The sequence below is a fragment of the Paramormyrops kingsleyae genome, chromosome 9, assembly GCF_048594095.1.
Source record: "Paramormyrops kingsleyae isolate MSU_618 chromosome 9, PKINGS_0.4, whole genome shotgun sequence".
In the NCBI taxonomy this organism is placed as follows: Eukaryota; Metazoa; Chordata; class Actinopteri; order Osteoglossiformes; family Mormyridae; genus Paramormyrops; species Paramormyrops kingsleyae.
In genome coordinates this window covers 1131360-1147243 of record NC_132805.1, presented here as the reverse complement: position 1 = coordinate 1147243, position 15884 = coordinate 1131360, and the positions used below count along the sequence as shown (strand labels likewise).

The 15884-nt window shown below is 42.6% G+C and overlaps 1 protein-coding gene across 2 annotated transcripts in view; it reads left to right on the top strand.

Moving 5' to 3' along the window:
* LOC111850408 (dynein axonemal heavy chain 11) overlaps nt 1-15884 on the top strand; it is a 54508-nt gene that overhangs the window by 9400 nt on the left and 29224 nt on the right. The window contains exons 15-42 of one of the 2 annotated variants that reach the window (XM_023824265.2): nt 168-500; nt 751-1005; nt 1161-1330; nt 1564-1786; nt 2220-2336; nt 2505-2591; nt 3060-3218; nt 3466-3549; nt 3664-3822; nt 4148-4270; nt 4453-4575; nt 6299-6523; nt 6968-7059; nt 7167-7293; nt 7411-7563; nt 8102-8335; nt 8656-8787; nt 9649-9809; nt 10405-10561; nt 10903-11048; nt 11779-11895; nt 11977-12115; nt 12244-12336; nt 12449-12643; nt 13789-13866; nt 13959-14091; nt 14336-14463; nt 14771-14919. In XM_023824265.2, coding sequence (XP_023680033.2) covers nt 168-500; nt 751-1005; nt 1161-1330; nt 1564-1786; nt 2220-2336; nt 2505-2591; nt 3060-3218; nt 3466-3549; nt 3664-3822; nt 4148-4270; nt 4453-4575; nt 6299-6523; nt 6968-7059; nt 7167-7293; nt 7411-7563; nt 8102-8335; nt 8656-8787; nt 9649-9809; nt 10405-10561; nt 10903-11048; nt 11779-11895; nt 11977-12115; nt 12244-12336; nt 12449-12643; nt 13789-13866; nt 13959-14091; nt 14336-14463; nt 14771-14919 — 4292 coding nt within the window. Of the gene's footprint in view, nt 1-167; nt 501-750; nt 1006-1160; nt 1331-1563; nt 1787-2219; nt 2337-2504; nt 2592-3059; nt 3219-3465; nt 3550-3663; nt 3823-4128; nt 4271-4452; nt 4576-6298; nt 6524-6967; nt 7060-7166; nt 7294-7410; nt 7564-8101; nt 8336-8655; nt 8788-9648; nt 9810-10404; nt 10562-10902; nt 11049-11778; nt 11896-11976; nt 12116-12243; nt 12337-12448; nt 12644-13788; nt 13867-13958; nt 14092-14335; nt 14464-14770; nt 14920-15884 lie in introns of those variants that run through there. The other variant, XM_023824266.2, reaches the window with a different exon arrangement.

Here is a 15884-nt window from a genome sequence, read left to right as displayed (position 1 = left end):
ATGCTACTGATACAAATATGAGCTTGAATACCAAGATCATTGTATAAAATATATAGATAGTGATTTTAATTGACAAAATAAAACAAAATTCTAAATTCTACATACTATCATTCTCGTTACAAAGTTATAATGTTGACTGGTAAAGTTTCCTTTGTTGGATTTTGCAGGAAAACTGTTCCCTGTTCCATGCCGATCCTGCGTCGGATGCATGGCACGCGTATCTCGAATACCTAGATGCGGCAGTGATGGACGGTTTCTTCAGTGCCATCATGCTCTCCCTGGAATTCTTTGTGGACAACACCAATGGCCAGTCCAGGGAGGCTCCTCTGTTAGAAGCACACATGTCACTCAGTGCCCCACTGATCATCTGCAGACCTTCTCTTGACCGAGAAGCCAGGGATGGCTTGCATCACCTGATGGAGGACCTGCTTGGGGACATTTTCGAAATGTCTGCTCAGGTGCAGAGAGTTGCATCCCACCTTCCTTTGGAGAACTATCAGGTATGATCAAAGACTCTGTTCATGTAGGGAACATTGAATTAATGATGGTAGAAAGATAGGTGAAGGTATTCCATCCATGAAATTGGACTTCGGTTCTGACACCATAAACCGTATCTTATGATTATTCGAAATGTATCCACTTTTCATTCTTGTTTTAAGGAGCAGGGAATAAGATATGCAGTGAATAAATATTGTTGTGTCCCATTTTTCATGCATATAACTACCTTTTCACATTTTCCGGCCCTCAAAGTGTGACATGGATAGCATGTTCAACCTCACAGAGCTACAGCAGGAAATCATGGCGCGAGCTGATGATACCATCGAGAAAGCCCTGCATTACCAGCGTGCATTTGACTCTTACGCCCACCTGTGGCTGAATGACAAGGCCACGTTCATGAGGCACTTCCTGCTGTATGGCTACATCTGCACCACAGAAGATATTGATGCTTGTAGGCCAGACTCATTTCCAGAAAGTCAACCAACCATTGAACAGTTCAAGGAGCAGGTTAATAATGAGCAATATTTTGGTTCTGAATCATCTCATTTGTTTTTCGGCCAGCAGATTTATGCATTTAATTTTGGATGTTCATCTTTTAAGAAAGCTGTTCTAAATTGACAATATTGTCAAAAATGTTTAATAAAATGTTTGATCTTTTTTAGATTGACATTTTTGAAAACATGTATGCGCGCATAAGCCAAATTGAAGACTTTAAAGTATTTGACAGATGGTTTAAAGTGGACATCAAGCCTTTCAAGACTAGCCTCTTAAACATCATTAAGCAGTGGAGCTGGGTGCTGAAGGAGCACCTCTTGGCACATATGATTGACAGGTGAAGTCCATGCTATCAATTACTGCTTTTTCAACAAACATCACAAAGCTTCACTTTTTATTACACAAATCCTGTTAGGTTGGGACACATTATTATAGTGTTCTTTTGCAAAGAATTTTGCAGTGCTTGTATCACACATTAGCTGGTGTATATAACTGCATGAAATCTACACTGTCATCATGCAAAATGAGCTTGAGCATTAATGTAGTGTGATATTTGTCTGTTTTTTTCAGCCTGAATGAGCTGGATGAATTCGTCAGGATGACTGAGAAGGGGCTTAAGTGTCCCCTGACTGAGGGTGACTACAGTCATCTGGTAGAGGTGACTGGCTTGCTGCTCTCTGTGAAGGAACGTCAGGTGACGACTGACCGTCTCTTTGAGCCTCTGAAGGACATCGTTGCCCTACTGGAAGGGTATGACCAGACGATCCCTGGTCATGTTTATACCCACCTGGAGGTGAGGTGCAAATGTTGACAATCCTGAGCTGTAATTAAGTAGAGGAAATGGGGAACTTATCACTGAATTGTTCCGTTATCCCTAAACATCCTACATTTATTCAGCTTTGCTTTCAGTTATACCCGAAAAATACCCAATTTCTGTTACAAGCCCCAGTCTAGGGTTGGGCCGTAACAGTTACCAACCTGTCAAATTAATAGCATATATTCTTTTGATCAGCAAAGAGGATTCCATATTATGGCCAAGCATAAAGAAGAATACATTCAGTGAAATGGTCACAAGTACAAGGCACACGATGACAAAAGTAGACTTTAACTTCAACGTGGATTTTCTGTCAAGTGAACCACATAGACATAAAGAACCCCCAGCGGTCATAGGGATGGCAGGCTGCCCTTGAAGCACTACTAGATGCTGTTACACCTTTTTTTAATAGGAACTTCCTGAAAGGTGGAACAGCACCAAGAAGCTGGCAGTGTTGGTGAAGCACGAGGTTGCACCCCTCCAGACAGCTGAGGTGTCCGTCATACGCAGGAAATACGTGGCGTTTGAGGTGAGGGCATGATTCCATAGACCTCCAGCCTTTCCTCTGCATGACCTGAAGTGGACATTAAGTTAATTCATTGGTAATAACAAGGAATTTTCACACCTGTGAAATCTGTGTCCCGTTCTAGACGTTTTTCTCTATTTATGGAGAATATCTGTTTTTCTTACCCATCAGATGAAGCAGAATGAATTCACGGCGATTTTCAGAAAAGAAGCCCCATTTCATTATAACACAATTAATCCATATGCTAAGCTTGACACAGTAAGACAAAGCAATTTTCTGTTATACTCTATACTCTATTTATTCTACTTCACTGTTCTACTTTAATATACGTTATAAATGATTAATTTGACTCATTAAAATTTAAAATGAAAAGATTCTTGACACTCCCCAAGCGAGCTCGATGGGCCGAATGGCCTCCTCTCGTTTGTATAGTTCTTATGTTCTTATGTACTTGTTATACTATACTGCTATGCTACTTGCTATTATACTAGTACATGTGTCACTACTGTAGGTATGTGTGACAGTATTACATAACTGAGAGTGTTATGGTTTAATAGTATCAATAGAAATATGTTATGATGAGGCATTCAATAAAAAAATTCTTGTCTAGATTTCAGAAGAATTTGAATGGCGCATAAATGCTTTATAGTGGCTCAAAGAAGCATAATAATGATCTATTTGGCTGGGAAAAGGCAACTAAAGTTCTTATGGAAATCATACCCTCAGGTTCACCAGCAAATCAGCACGCTGGAGGGCGAGATGGCAGCCCTACAGGACTCCGGCAAACTGTTCGAAGCGAGTATCCCGGAGAATCGGCAACTCAGGCTCTTCCGGGGACACATCATGCTGCTCAAATCGCTGTGGGACATCGTCATCTATGTTCAGGTGAGCGCCTAGTGTGAGTGCCTAGTGAGAGCGCCTAGTGTGAGTGCCTAGTGAGAGCTAGCTAGCTTCACACCCTTGCTGTCCTATCTGAGGCATCTGCATACGTCTTACATGCTATTAATATTTTTTTTCCTGCTGTTGTATGGTCGGTGCAAATTTTGAGTAAAATGAACCACTAGTTAAAGAATAAGTTGCACATTCATCCAGTGTCACGAGTTTAATTACCAGCAACTGTTTTGTATTATAGTGCTGCATAGAGAGCTGGACAAAGACCCACTGGAGAGAGATCAGTGTTGACCACATGGATGGGGAATTAAAGAGATTTAAAAGGGTAAGGTAACCCGCTGGACTGCGAGTGCCATCTTCCTCTTCACCCCATAATAAACGGTGGCTGTCTTGCAGATTGTGGAGTTTTTTTTTTTGTCCTGGTTTCTTGTCTGATCAGGAAATGCAGGAGCTGGACAAAGAGGTTCGCAGTTGGGACGTTTATAGAGGACTGGATACAGAAATTAACAATCTTGCGACTTCGCTGCGGGCAGTAACTGAACTGCAGAACCGGGCTATGCGAGATCGTCACTGGTCCCAGTTGGTCAGGACTACTGGTGTAAGTGGATGGTTGCTGTTCCTAAATAAAAGAGAGTAGAGCAACACTTTAATATGTTTGTGTTTTGGCATAAACGTTTATATTCTCAGAATGCAAATCGAACGGATCACAGAAGACTATAAACATAGATGTTTGCCAAAAGCCATCTTCTTGAGAATTATTGAATTTTAATTTCTTTGAAGTTAAATGTGCAGTGTTTCTGTTTGGTGAGATAATGAGTGTCTGTGTATAGCTTGCAATTTAAAAAAACGTGGACGCGAGAACATTGTAAAAAAATTAAATGAAATGAAATTGTACGTCAAACAGCCATGTTGGGCCCATGCAGGTGACCTTCACCATGACAGAAAGCACCACCTTGGCAGAGCTGCTGGCCCTGCGGCTGTACAGGGTGGATGATGAGGTTCACCGTGTTGTGGACAAGGCCGTCAAGGAGATGGCTATCGAGAAGGTTTTGTACAGTGCTTCTGTGTTTCCCTTCGCTATAATGAGAATATTTTCCTACCACGTAGTAAAGTTGTTATATGTTTTTGTTTGTATTCTTATGATTTATTGGTTTCTCCTTGGTCTATCTCTTAATTATCTCCAAAAACAGTCCTTCTGCTGTTTTTTTTTTGTTTGTTTGTTTTTTAGGTTTTATCAGAAATCAGTCAGACATGGACAAGGATGGAATTCACCTATGAGATTCACGATTGCACATCCATTCCACTTCTGAAACCTGACGATGAGCTCATAGACACTCTAGAGGATAATCAGGTGCGGTTAATAATATTGATATTTAACACCGTCTTTGAAAAGGGATTATCCACTTCTTCGTATTTTATAGTTTAATCATTCACCATCTGGTACTCTGTAATTACTTTATAATGACTTTATGCTGAAAATCCTCCCGTGTTTATTTCATGCGAAATGATAAATCGCATATAAAAAGCATTTTCAGCCATCTCTAATATCAGACCATCTCTAACATCAGACCATCTCTAACATCAGACCATCTCTAACATCAGACCATCTCTAATATCAGACCATCTCCAACATCAGACCATCTCCAACATCAGACCATCTCTAACATCAGACCATCTCCAACATCAGACCATGTCTAACATCAGACCATCTCTAACATCAGACCATCTCTAACATCAGACCATCTCTAACATCAGACCATCTCCAACATCAGACCATCTCTAATATCAGACCATCTCTAACATCAGACCATCTCCAACATCAGACCATGTCTAACATCAGACCATCTCTAACATCAGACCATCTCTAACATCAGACCATCTCTAACATCAGACCATCTCCAACATCAGACCATCTCTAACATCAGACCATCTCCAACATCAGACCATCTCTAATATCAGACCATCTCTAACATCAGACCATCTCCAACATCAGACCATGTCTAACATCAGACCATCTCTAATATCAGACCATCTCTAACATCAGACCATCTCCAACATCAGACCATGTCTAACATCAGACCATCTCTAACATCAGACCATCTCTAATATCAGACCATCTCTAACATCAGACCATCTCTAATATCAGACCATCTCTAACATCAGACCATCTCTAACATCAGACCATCTCCAACATCAGACCATCTCTAACATCAGACCATCTCCAACATCAGACCATGTCTAACATCAGACCATCTCTAACATCAGACCATCTCTAACATCAGACCATCTCCAACATCAGACCATCTCTAACATCAGACCATCTCTAATATCAGACCATCTCTAACATCAGACCATCTCTAATATCAGACCATCTCTAACATCAGACCATCTCTAACATTGGAGACAAAGGAGAGCAGATGCTGGGCTGCCTTTCTGGTGATTCTCTCTTCCCATTGAACTCAGCGGAGAGACAGATCTGACTTAAGCAGCTCTATTGAATCCTCTGATTTGTAGTGTCTGTGGCTGACTGGACATTGTTCCCTCTGCCGGTTTCGGCGGAGGAGAAGCTTGGCATCATGCCAGACGCATCCTGGATTTATCTACACATTTTCACTTGATCTAACATTTGGTGTCTTTAATCCCAAAGAAACTTTGTGCTTAGAATGATAAATGCAAATGTTATTTCTTTGTCCAATGATTAATATATGCATGGTGAAAGTGCAGAGATCCATCCGCCCTGTTCAGGGTGACGGGAGATCCTGGAGCCCATCCCAGGCACCGCAGGTCACGATGCTAAGGGGCACCACAGGATGGAAATCCTCCATAGTGCAGAAATTAAAACTTTAATATTATTAGGCTGCTTAGTAACATGTTCATTATAGAAAAATACAAAATTTAATTAAACGTCAATTGTCAAAAGTGTAGCTTTGAGTTTTGAATATGCAATTTTAAATGACTTTAGTCGTCAGTGCATATATACTTTAGGACAATATGCACATATATATGTGCAGTTTTTTGTTTTCGGTATTTCCTGTTTTCCCATGTCACCAGAGCGCTGTGTTCCCCTCTCGCAGGTGCAGTTGCAGCTGATTCTGCAGAGCACACATGTGGACCACTTCCTGTCTGAGGTATCTGACTGGCAGCGTCGCCTCACGGTGGCCGACGCCGTGCTGCGCGTGTGGCTGGAGGTGCAGCGCACCTGGGCCCACCTGGAGAGGATCTTCATGGGCTCGGGGGACATCAGCCAGCAGCTTCCTGACCACACCCACAGGTTCCAGGACATTGATGCAGACTTTAAGGTGCCCAGCATCCATCTTTGTTTATATGTTGTGCTGGTTTCCATTGCTGCAGATGAGTCTACAGTTTTAGGCTATCAGGAAAGATTTCTTTACAATAGAAAAATGTTCAAAATATAGCTGGAGAATCTTTTGATGGTTTTTTTGTTATATCAAGAAAATACAGGCTATTTGCAAATACATATGAATCTGTATGAAAGTAAAAAGAGACCCTGTATGGAATAAGCAGTTATGAAAGATGGATGGATGGATGGATGGATGGACAGATGATATAAATGTATTTCTGTTTCCACTTCAATGTTACTAACTTCATATCCACACAGCTCTATAAATATTATGGTTGATGGTAATACCTGTAATATGCAGAAATATTAAAATCTGTTGATTTTGAAATATTTCAGCTATGCAGCTTATATATAACTATGCTGTGGTTTTGTGTTTTTGCAGAAGCTGATGTTTGAAAGTGCTAAAACCAAGAATGTCATAGAGGTCACCAGCAAGCACTTTTTCTACGATACTCTGGAGGACCTTCAAACTCGGTCTGTGAAGTTTTCCTATTTCCAAAAAGTAACATTGGAGATAATAAGATCATTTGGCATTTGGTGCAGAAGTGTAAATGTTTTTTTCCCTTGTGATTCTCCCACAGATTGGCGCTGTGTGAGAAAGCATTGGCTCAGTACTTGGAGACAAAGCGGCTGTTATTCCCCAGGTTTTATTTTGTGTCATCGGCGGATTCATTGGACATGCTATCCAAAGGAAGCCGACCTGAAGAGGTGTGTTACAGTGCGGCACAGAAAATGCACCATGTCTCATTTTTCGTTACTTCTCTGTTGCGTTTCGCCTCTTCTCCTGTGTTGGGTGACAGTTCTGGTGATTTTTTTTTCCTGGAGGTGACACGACACCTACCGAAATTGTTTGACAGTATAGCTGGGCTGCAGTTTCTACGGCGACAGGAATCCGAAAGGACAAACATAGCACAAGGGATGCTCAGCAAGGAGCAGGAGTATGTTCCATTCCAGAATCCCTGCCATTGCATTGGAGCGGTAAGATAAGTAGCACAGAATCATGTATTCTGATATTTATACTGAAGATTATGATTAAGATTAAGTTTGGGCTCACACCTCTGGGGCCATGTTTCCAGTCTCCATGTGTGTTCCATGTGCTGTGTTTGCATGTTCTCCTCGTGTCTTCATGGGGTTTCCTCTGGTTTCCCCCCACAGTCGGAAAACACGCTGAGGTGAATTGCAGTTGCTAAATTACTCATTGGTGCGAGTGTGTGAATGGTGTGCGAGTGTGTGAATGGTGTGCGAGTGTGTGAATGGTGTGCGAGTGTGTGAATGGTGTGCGAGTGTGTCCTGCAATGGGTTGGAGCCTCATCCTGGGTTGTTCCCTTCCTTGTGTCCGTAGCCTCCAGGATAGGCTCTGGACCCCTCATAACCACGAATAGGCCAAGCAGTTACAGAAAATGGGTAGATGGATTGCTTGTTTGGGTGAAGATGGTTCTCAGTATTTCAAGAGGGAACTTCCTGCTGGAAATGAGGTCGCAGGTTCCCTGGTTTAAAAAGCCGTGATGTCACACAGGTGGAGGTGTGGCTGAGCCATCTGGAGGACTGCATGCGGGAGACGGTGCGGCGGCGTGTGGCAGAGGCCGTGGCCAGCTATGAGGAGAAGCCGAGGGAGCAGTGGGTGCAGGAGCAGCCCGCCCAGGTGGCCCTCCTCGGCTCGCAGATCTGGTGGAGCACAGATGTAGGGATAGCATTCCAGAAGGTGGAGGAGGGCTTCGAGTCCGCCCTTAAAGACTACCATAAGAAGCAGGTAACAATACAGGAATCATGCAAACCGGCATTAGAACCACAGTGGCAAAGATAACCTCAAAAAACGCAATCTTTCTTTATTGCTTTGTTGGATTTCTGAATGTCACTGTTAAGAGGATTGCATGAGATTGAAAGGCACAATGGCTCTTCTGGATACTTCTTAGTTGCCTAATCTAATGAATGACTTTGTGTGCAGCCCTTCATACTGAAGAGCCAAACTTAAGGACTGTGAGATCTCACTACCAGAATGTGGACAGAATCACCCACCAGTGATCTAAACCTGCTTTGTGCTGCATCACCTTTTTCTCTGTCTCTCTTTAGATCATTCAGCTCAACTCACTGATCAACATGTTGTTAGGGGAGCTGTTGCCAGGCGACCGGCAGAAGATAAGGACTATATGCACAATAGATGTCCATGCCAGAGATGTTGTGTCCAAGCTTCTTGCCCAGAAGGTGTCTGGTCTTACATTCACTCATGTCTGTTTCACATAATAGTTTTATAATTTGATGGAACTGCATAGTAGCTGCTTTCAAAAAATACACTTTATCCTTTAAACAGTAAGTTAGATACATAGGTAATAAGTTGTTGGGGGGGGGGGGGCAAAGAAGGATTTTGATTGGGTATCAGCTGATGCTCTCTCAATCAAGGGAAAAGCATTATTATAATTTAATTTATTTTATACAGTACTGTGCAAAAGTCAAAAGGAATATTGAAAGCTGTTTATCTGGGTAGCTAGTATAGATTTGCTCAGAAAAAACACAGTTTAACAATAAAACACAGGCAGATGAAGAGTAATAAAATAAAAAAGATTTTTTTTCATTTCCTTTCTTTAAAAAGTTACTGATATCTTGTTGGATGGATAGAAAAACACTGCTTCACGTTCCCAAGCCCCAGCCACTCCAGGAGGTTACTAAAACTCACCATCAGTTCAGCTATTTCATCGATTTAATTAGTTAATTAACTCAGTGAGGTATTGAATTACCAAGCAGGTTGTGTCAGTGGTTGAGTCAAAGAATACTTTGGTGTATTGGATGGTTGCTGCTAATACTGGGGTGACTTTAGGAGAGGCTTTGAAGTGGGTGACACACTTAGACAGACATAATATCACAGTCTTACACAAACATGAAGATCATTTAAACATCATTTTGTTTGACTGCCTAAGACTTTCACACAGTACTGTATATTCATTCATTCATTCATTCTCTCACACATTATGAGATGGTTTAACTATAATAAACATGCATATCTAGCTAAGATCTAGGCTTTCTTCGTTTAATCCTGCTTGAAAAATGCTTTCCCTTCTGTACGACCAGGTGACCAGTGCTCAGGCGTTCTCCTGGTCCTGCCAACTTCGTCACCGCTGGGACGAAGAGCTGAGACACTGCTTCGCCAACATCTGCGATGCCCAGTTCTTATATTCCTACGAATACCTGGGCAACACGCCTCGTTTGGTCATAACACCCCTCACGGACAGGTATCTGACCTTTAACCCTTTAACTCAGTCTCTCCAGATCCTATAAAAGTTACAATGACGATGTCTGACTGTTTTTCTTCCATCTTGTGCTTCCACTGTAAAGAACAGTTTTGAAAGCAAATCACGTGGCATATTTTTAAGTTTAGATTCCCGTGAAGGTCACCTATCAATTCAGGGTGTGCCCAGATCTTCGGTCTTAAGCAGTGAAGAGTGTTGGGCAGTTATGTAAGGTGACTAGAGTGGCCACCTACTCCATGTGAGGAGCGACACTATCAGCTACTTCAGGTTTTACAAACATACTTTAAAACTGAAAGGCTCCTGTGTTTGGCTAATTAGTTCATCTTGTACTTTTACTGGTTTGTTTCCTTGACCTAAAGACTCATCCAGCAGTTTCACATTGACAATAGTGGCACATGCAGGATTATACGTGGGAGACTGACCAATCAGCACACAGAAAGTCCTGAGTGCTTAAGTGAAATCTGGGTCCTTGAAATGGTTGAAATGGTGGTTTACAAACCCTGTCATAGCTCATAGTGTCCCTCCTGACATGGACTAGGTGGTCACCCTAATGGTGACAGGTGGGCATTTTGCACAGGTGTTACATCACACTGACTCAGTCCCTGCACCTGACAATGAGTGGAGCACCGACAGGGCCAGCAGGAACCGGGAAGACGGAGACCACCAAGGACCTCGGCAAGGCCCTGGGTGTCATGGTCTATGTCTTTAACTGCTCTGAGCAGATGGACTACAAGGTGAGATGCCCCAACAGAAACAGGCGCTGTCTTTTACAGCACCATAATACTCAGGTGTCATTGGATTTGGCCGTATGCAGGAAGTGTGCCTTTCCCTGAAGCCTCAGCTGTCATAATCGTCACTTTCTCATGGCATGTTTTTGTGCTGCGTGCAAGACACCCGGGGTGACAGCTGCAGATCGCAGCAAATAACAGCGCTCACCATATGGAGCGGCGTCCCAGAAAAGCTAATTACAGCATTAAGCGGATGTAATGAGCCAGCGCAGGGGCCCGGAGGGGCCGTCGGAGGGGCCGTCGGAGGCACGAGCTTCCTGTTAATGAGGAAATGTCTGAACTCCCAGTCCATAGGGAACATATATAAAGGCCTCGCTCAAACGGGGGCGTGGGGCTGCTTCGACGAGTTCAACCGCATCCCAGTGGAGGTGCTGTCTGTTGTGGCGGTACAGGTGAAGACCATACAGGACGCCCTTCGCAAGCAGAAGAGGAGGTGAGGCCTGTTTCGTCTGTGATTGACTCAGGTTTGGTTCCTGTGTCCCTTTTTTGTCTGTGATTGACTCAGGTTTGGTTCCCGGGTGCCTGTTTCATCTGTGATTGACTCAGGTTTGGTTCCTGTGTCAATAGTGAATTTGTACTATAGAAATATTAATCTTCTGAAGTCATCTTCAGCTTCAGATTTTCCCCACAACCATGTACTGGATCATTTGCTATGAGATGGATTTTTAAATTTTCACTCTGTCTCAGGTACCTTGAAGGCAAATTATATTGTCAGTTTCCTGCCCAGATTTCTGAGTTTCGTACTATGCCAGAGAACAAGTGCCAGTTTTAAGTGTGTTGACAATGGGTAGCATGCAAGTACCTGACAAGTCTGTCGTTTTTTTCTGCTTGTGCCCATAACTGCCCCTGCCTGGTGGATTTTTGCCAATTATCTGCCACCCCTCCTTAGTTTTTTGTATTGGACTTTCAAGCTCCCAAGCCTGAAGGTGTGGGGCAATATGATTTATGTATGATACATGTAATATGTAATAGGAATATGTAATGGTACTGACTGCTACAGCATTCGTAATTACAAATGTTGCTATAGTAACATTTATATATGTTGCCTTTGTATCATATTACATCATATTGAGGGGATCAAGTGAAAGGTTGAGTACACTTAAAAAAAACTTTCTTATGGGACAGTTATATTGTTCCTGTGTTTCTGCATTAAATCTTCTCAGGTTTCTTTTCTTGGAGGAGGAAATCCCTTTGAAGCCATCTGTCGGTATCTTCATCACCATGAATCCAGGATATGCTGGTCGCACAGAACTGCCTGAGAACCTCAAGGCCCTTTTCAGGTTGGGATCTTCTGATTTTCTCAGACAAGTTTAATGTGTAAATGCAGCAGCTGTAAGTCTTTCGCTGTCTGTCTCGCTCAGACCCTGCGCTATGGTGCTTCCGGAAATCGAGCTGATCTGTGAGATCATGCTGGTGGCGGAGGGTTTCCAGACAGCTCAGCCACTTGCGAGAAAGTTCATCAAACTTTACAAGCTTTGCCAAGAACTACTATCTAAACAGGTACAGAACATGAAAATCAAAGAAAAATGTTGCAAACTACTAATAATCTCCATGTAGTTAAGGTACAAGATGCATATGCAAAGGGCAGGATAGAAAAGTCATTATTATGAACTTTTCTTCATTCTTAGGATCATTACGACTGGGGACTGCGTGCCATAAAATCAGTCCTGATGGTAGCAGGTATGCTCAAAAGAGAAGACAAAACCAGACCAGAAGCTCAGGTGAATGATCTTGAGCAGTTGCATTGATAATTAATTTGTCATGAAGCAGATGTACTGATCGTCAAAAAAATCCCAGACGAGTTTGACATTGTTGTCCTTCCTCATTGGCCAGGTCTTAATGTGTGCCCTGAGAGACTTCAATCTGCCTAAGATTATCACGGATGACGTACACATCTTCATGGGCTTGATTGGTGACCTCTTCCCTGCTGTGGCAGTTGAGCGGAAGAGGGACCTTGAGTTTGAGAAGATGGTTATTCAGGCCAGTCTGGACCTTTGTCTACAACCTGAAGAGACCTTTATCCTCAAGGTGAGAGATGATCTCCATGGCCTTCCGTGTTTTTCACACTCAGACTCTTTTCTTCTACTCTAAATGGTGGACGAAAATGTCTATTGCGCTCAGGTAAATAGAGAAATCCTCTTCATCACCCATAACAAACACATACACCTGCACACGTATACCGTAGTATTCTTTCTACTCCTCGCAGATAATATGTAATGACAGAAGCATCCTCATTAAACAATAATACATGTGTTTAAAAGAAATAACTTTTGATGTGATATTCTAAATCTGAAGACCTGTTGTTAAAATTTTGTCGAAAAATTCGCTTGTGCTACATAATTAGCCTGGTATAACTCTGTTACGCCAATATAAGCATGTATTAATGAGTTTTACCCTGGGTTAATGCTTCTGTCAGACGCTCATTGTATACTAATGAGTGGCAGTGTTTCTCTTTAGTCCCTGTGTCGCTGGCCCTATATCTGGCTACGCTCCAGGTCGCTCCAGGTCGCTCCACCCGCTCGTGCCGCTCTCCCGGGTTTCTCAGCAGCACTGCCCTCATTAAAATTCCGTCAGCTCCAACGCCAGACCGGTGAGCCGGGAACACAGAGCCACTAATCATGTGTCGCGTTGAACCACTGCCCACTCACCGCCCTGTCCCGCGTCGGGCCGCACAGCCTCTGCTCTGCCCGCTTTGAAGTTCACATCAATTAGAATAGAGAAGATGAGGCTCCTGTCAGGAATCCCACTGCACTGCCAATAGGTGCTAAGATCATTTTCGAAATTCCCCTTCAGGTGTCCTGCTGTAATGAAGGTCTTCTGTGGATTTTTTTTCCTCAAGGATTATTCTTTTAGTTCAAAAATGCTATGTTTGCCAAATTAGGATTTTTCTAGCTGTACTTATTGACAAATTTTAATTGAACCATGTTAAAGTATGATAGGAGGTCTTTATGAAGTGTGTCTAATTAATACTGTGCTTCCCTAATTATGGCATCCTTGGTGAAGCAGCCCCTTGTCCTTAAAAGGTAACCCTTCTGCTGTGAACACCTCTATTGCGGTTAATCCGAATGCCCTCGCGCTCTTGTCAGTGTCATGCCAGGCTGATCTAATGTTAACCTAATGATGGAACGTATCTTAAAACATGACACTGGTCCGCCTTTCCATCTCTACATCAGGTGGTACAGTTGGAGGAGCTTCTGGCCGTGCATCACTCAGTATTTGTGGTTGGAAATGCTGGGACAGGAAAAAGCAAGGTAGCTGGTCTGTGTGTATGTGTGTGGGTCCGCTGATTTCAAAACCTCAATTGATGTTACATTTGCTTGTTTGATTCCTTTTGTTTGACTAGATATTGAGAACCTTGCATAAGACCTACATTAATTTGCAAAGGAAGCCAGTGTGGGATGACCTAAATCCAAAAGTCCTGAGCACGGATGAGCTGTTTGGCCTGATTGACCCCGTCACCCGAGAGTGGAAAGATGGTAGGCAGATCCATAAGTCATTTGCCATTCACTTCTGCCATTGTTTTTGTTACGCATAGATTTTGCTAGGATTTGAGATTTCAGAAAATATTTTTTCCATTGTTGTTGTTGTAACATTCTAATCTACTCTACCTTGATTAACGTATAGAATCCTTCCATCAGGCTGTCACGACTGATTTGCTTGTTTACTGCAATGCATTGTTTTGTTTGTTTAATCCTAAAAAGCCTGAATTCCCTGTCTAAGGTCTCCTGTCCTGTCTGATGAGAGAACAGGCCAACATCTCACACCCAAGACCCAAGTGGATGGTCCTGGATGGGGACATCGATCCCATGTGGATTGAGTCGCTAAACACCGTGATGGATGATAACAAGGTGACAGGATGCCACATTTGCACTTTGTTACTTGTAAGGGCATGTGACGGCATGCTCGGCCTTGTAAGGGCATGTGACGGCATGCTCGGCCTTGTAAGGGTTGGCGTTGTGACAGAAATGAAGGAAGAGTGGCATATGTCAATCTGTCCTGAAGAATTATAAATCACAGATTAACACATAAAATTTAAAAGCAAAACGGTCACAAAAAGTCTGTTTTGCATTTTTATTTTGGAGTATTATATTAATTTCAAGTGCATTTGAGTGTTTTATGGGATTGTAACAGAAAAATGGCCCTTGTGCTTTGAAGGTCCTTACTCTGGCCAGCAATGAGCGTGTCCCCCTCACCCCTTCCATGAGGTTGCTGTTTGAGGTCGGCCACCTGAGCGTGGCCACGCCCGCCACGGTCTCACGAGCCGGAGTCCTCTACGTCAACCCCCAGGACCTTGGCTGGAACCCGTGAGTCTCTGTGGTGCTGCCACACACAGGCATCGCTGTAGCTTCGGCTGATCCTGAAACCCCGAATGTCTCTGGCTTCATTACAAAATCGCAGAATTACTAGGAACTTTACACTGTTTGGTGTTTTGTTTTAGGAAGAGCAGCGTATGCTTTGGTGTTTTGTTTTAGGAAGAGCAGCGTATGCTTTGGTGTTTTGTTTTAGGAAGATCAGCGTATGCTTTGGTATTTTGTTTTAGGAAGAGCAGCGTATGCTTTGGTGTTTTGTTTTAGGAAGAGCAGCGTATACTTTGGTGTTTTGTTTTAGGAAGAGCAGCGTATGCTTTGGTGTTTTGTTTTAGGAAGATCAGCGTATGCTTTGGTGTTTTGTTTTAGGAAGAGCAGTGTATGGTTTGGTGTTTTGTTTTAGGAAGAGCAGCGTATACTTTGGTGTTTTGTTTTAGGAAGATCAGCGTATGCTTTGGTGTTTTGTTTTAGGAAGATCAGCGTATGCTTTGGTGTTTTGTTTTAGGAAGAGCAGCATATGCTTTGCCGGGAGTGAAACTGAACATTAGCCACCTGACTGAACGCTTATCAATAACCCCTAATTTTCACTTTGACTGCAAAATGATACACATGTAGGATTCTTGCAAACTAACATTGTAATATATTATAGCTGAAATAGAACAGTATAATTTTATGCATTTATTATCCAGAATGGCACAGCAGGTTATGAACCAGGTTATGAACAATAACAGCGAAAATAGAATTACTGTAATTTAAACTGAGCTAGTATTCAAGGCAAGCATTTGACTTCTAAACAGCACTTTTAGCCCTTCTTTTGAATAATAAACATTCATCTCTGGCAGTAATGCTTCGATTTGAGAAGCTGGGTGCTGAAAAACACCTTATTTATTTGACCTCTAGTGAAAATGAAGAGAAAACATATTCTTGCCCTCAGTGCCTTATGCAGGTTATTTTCGTGACAG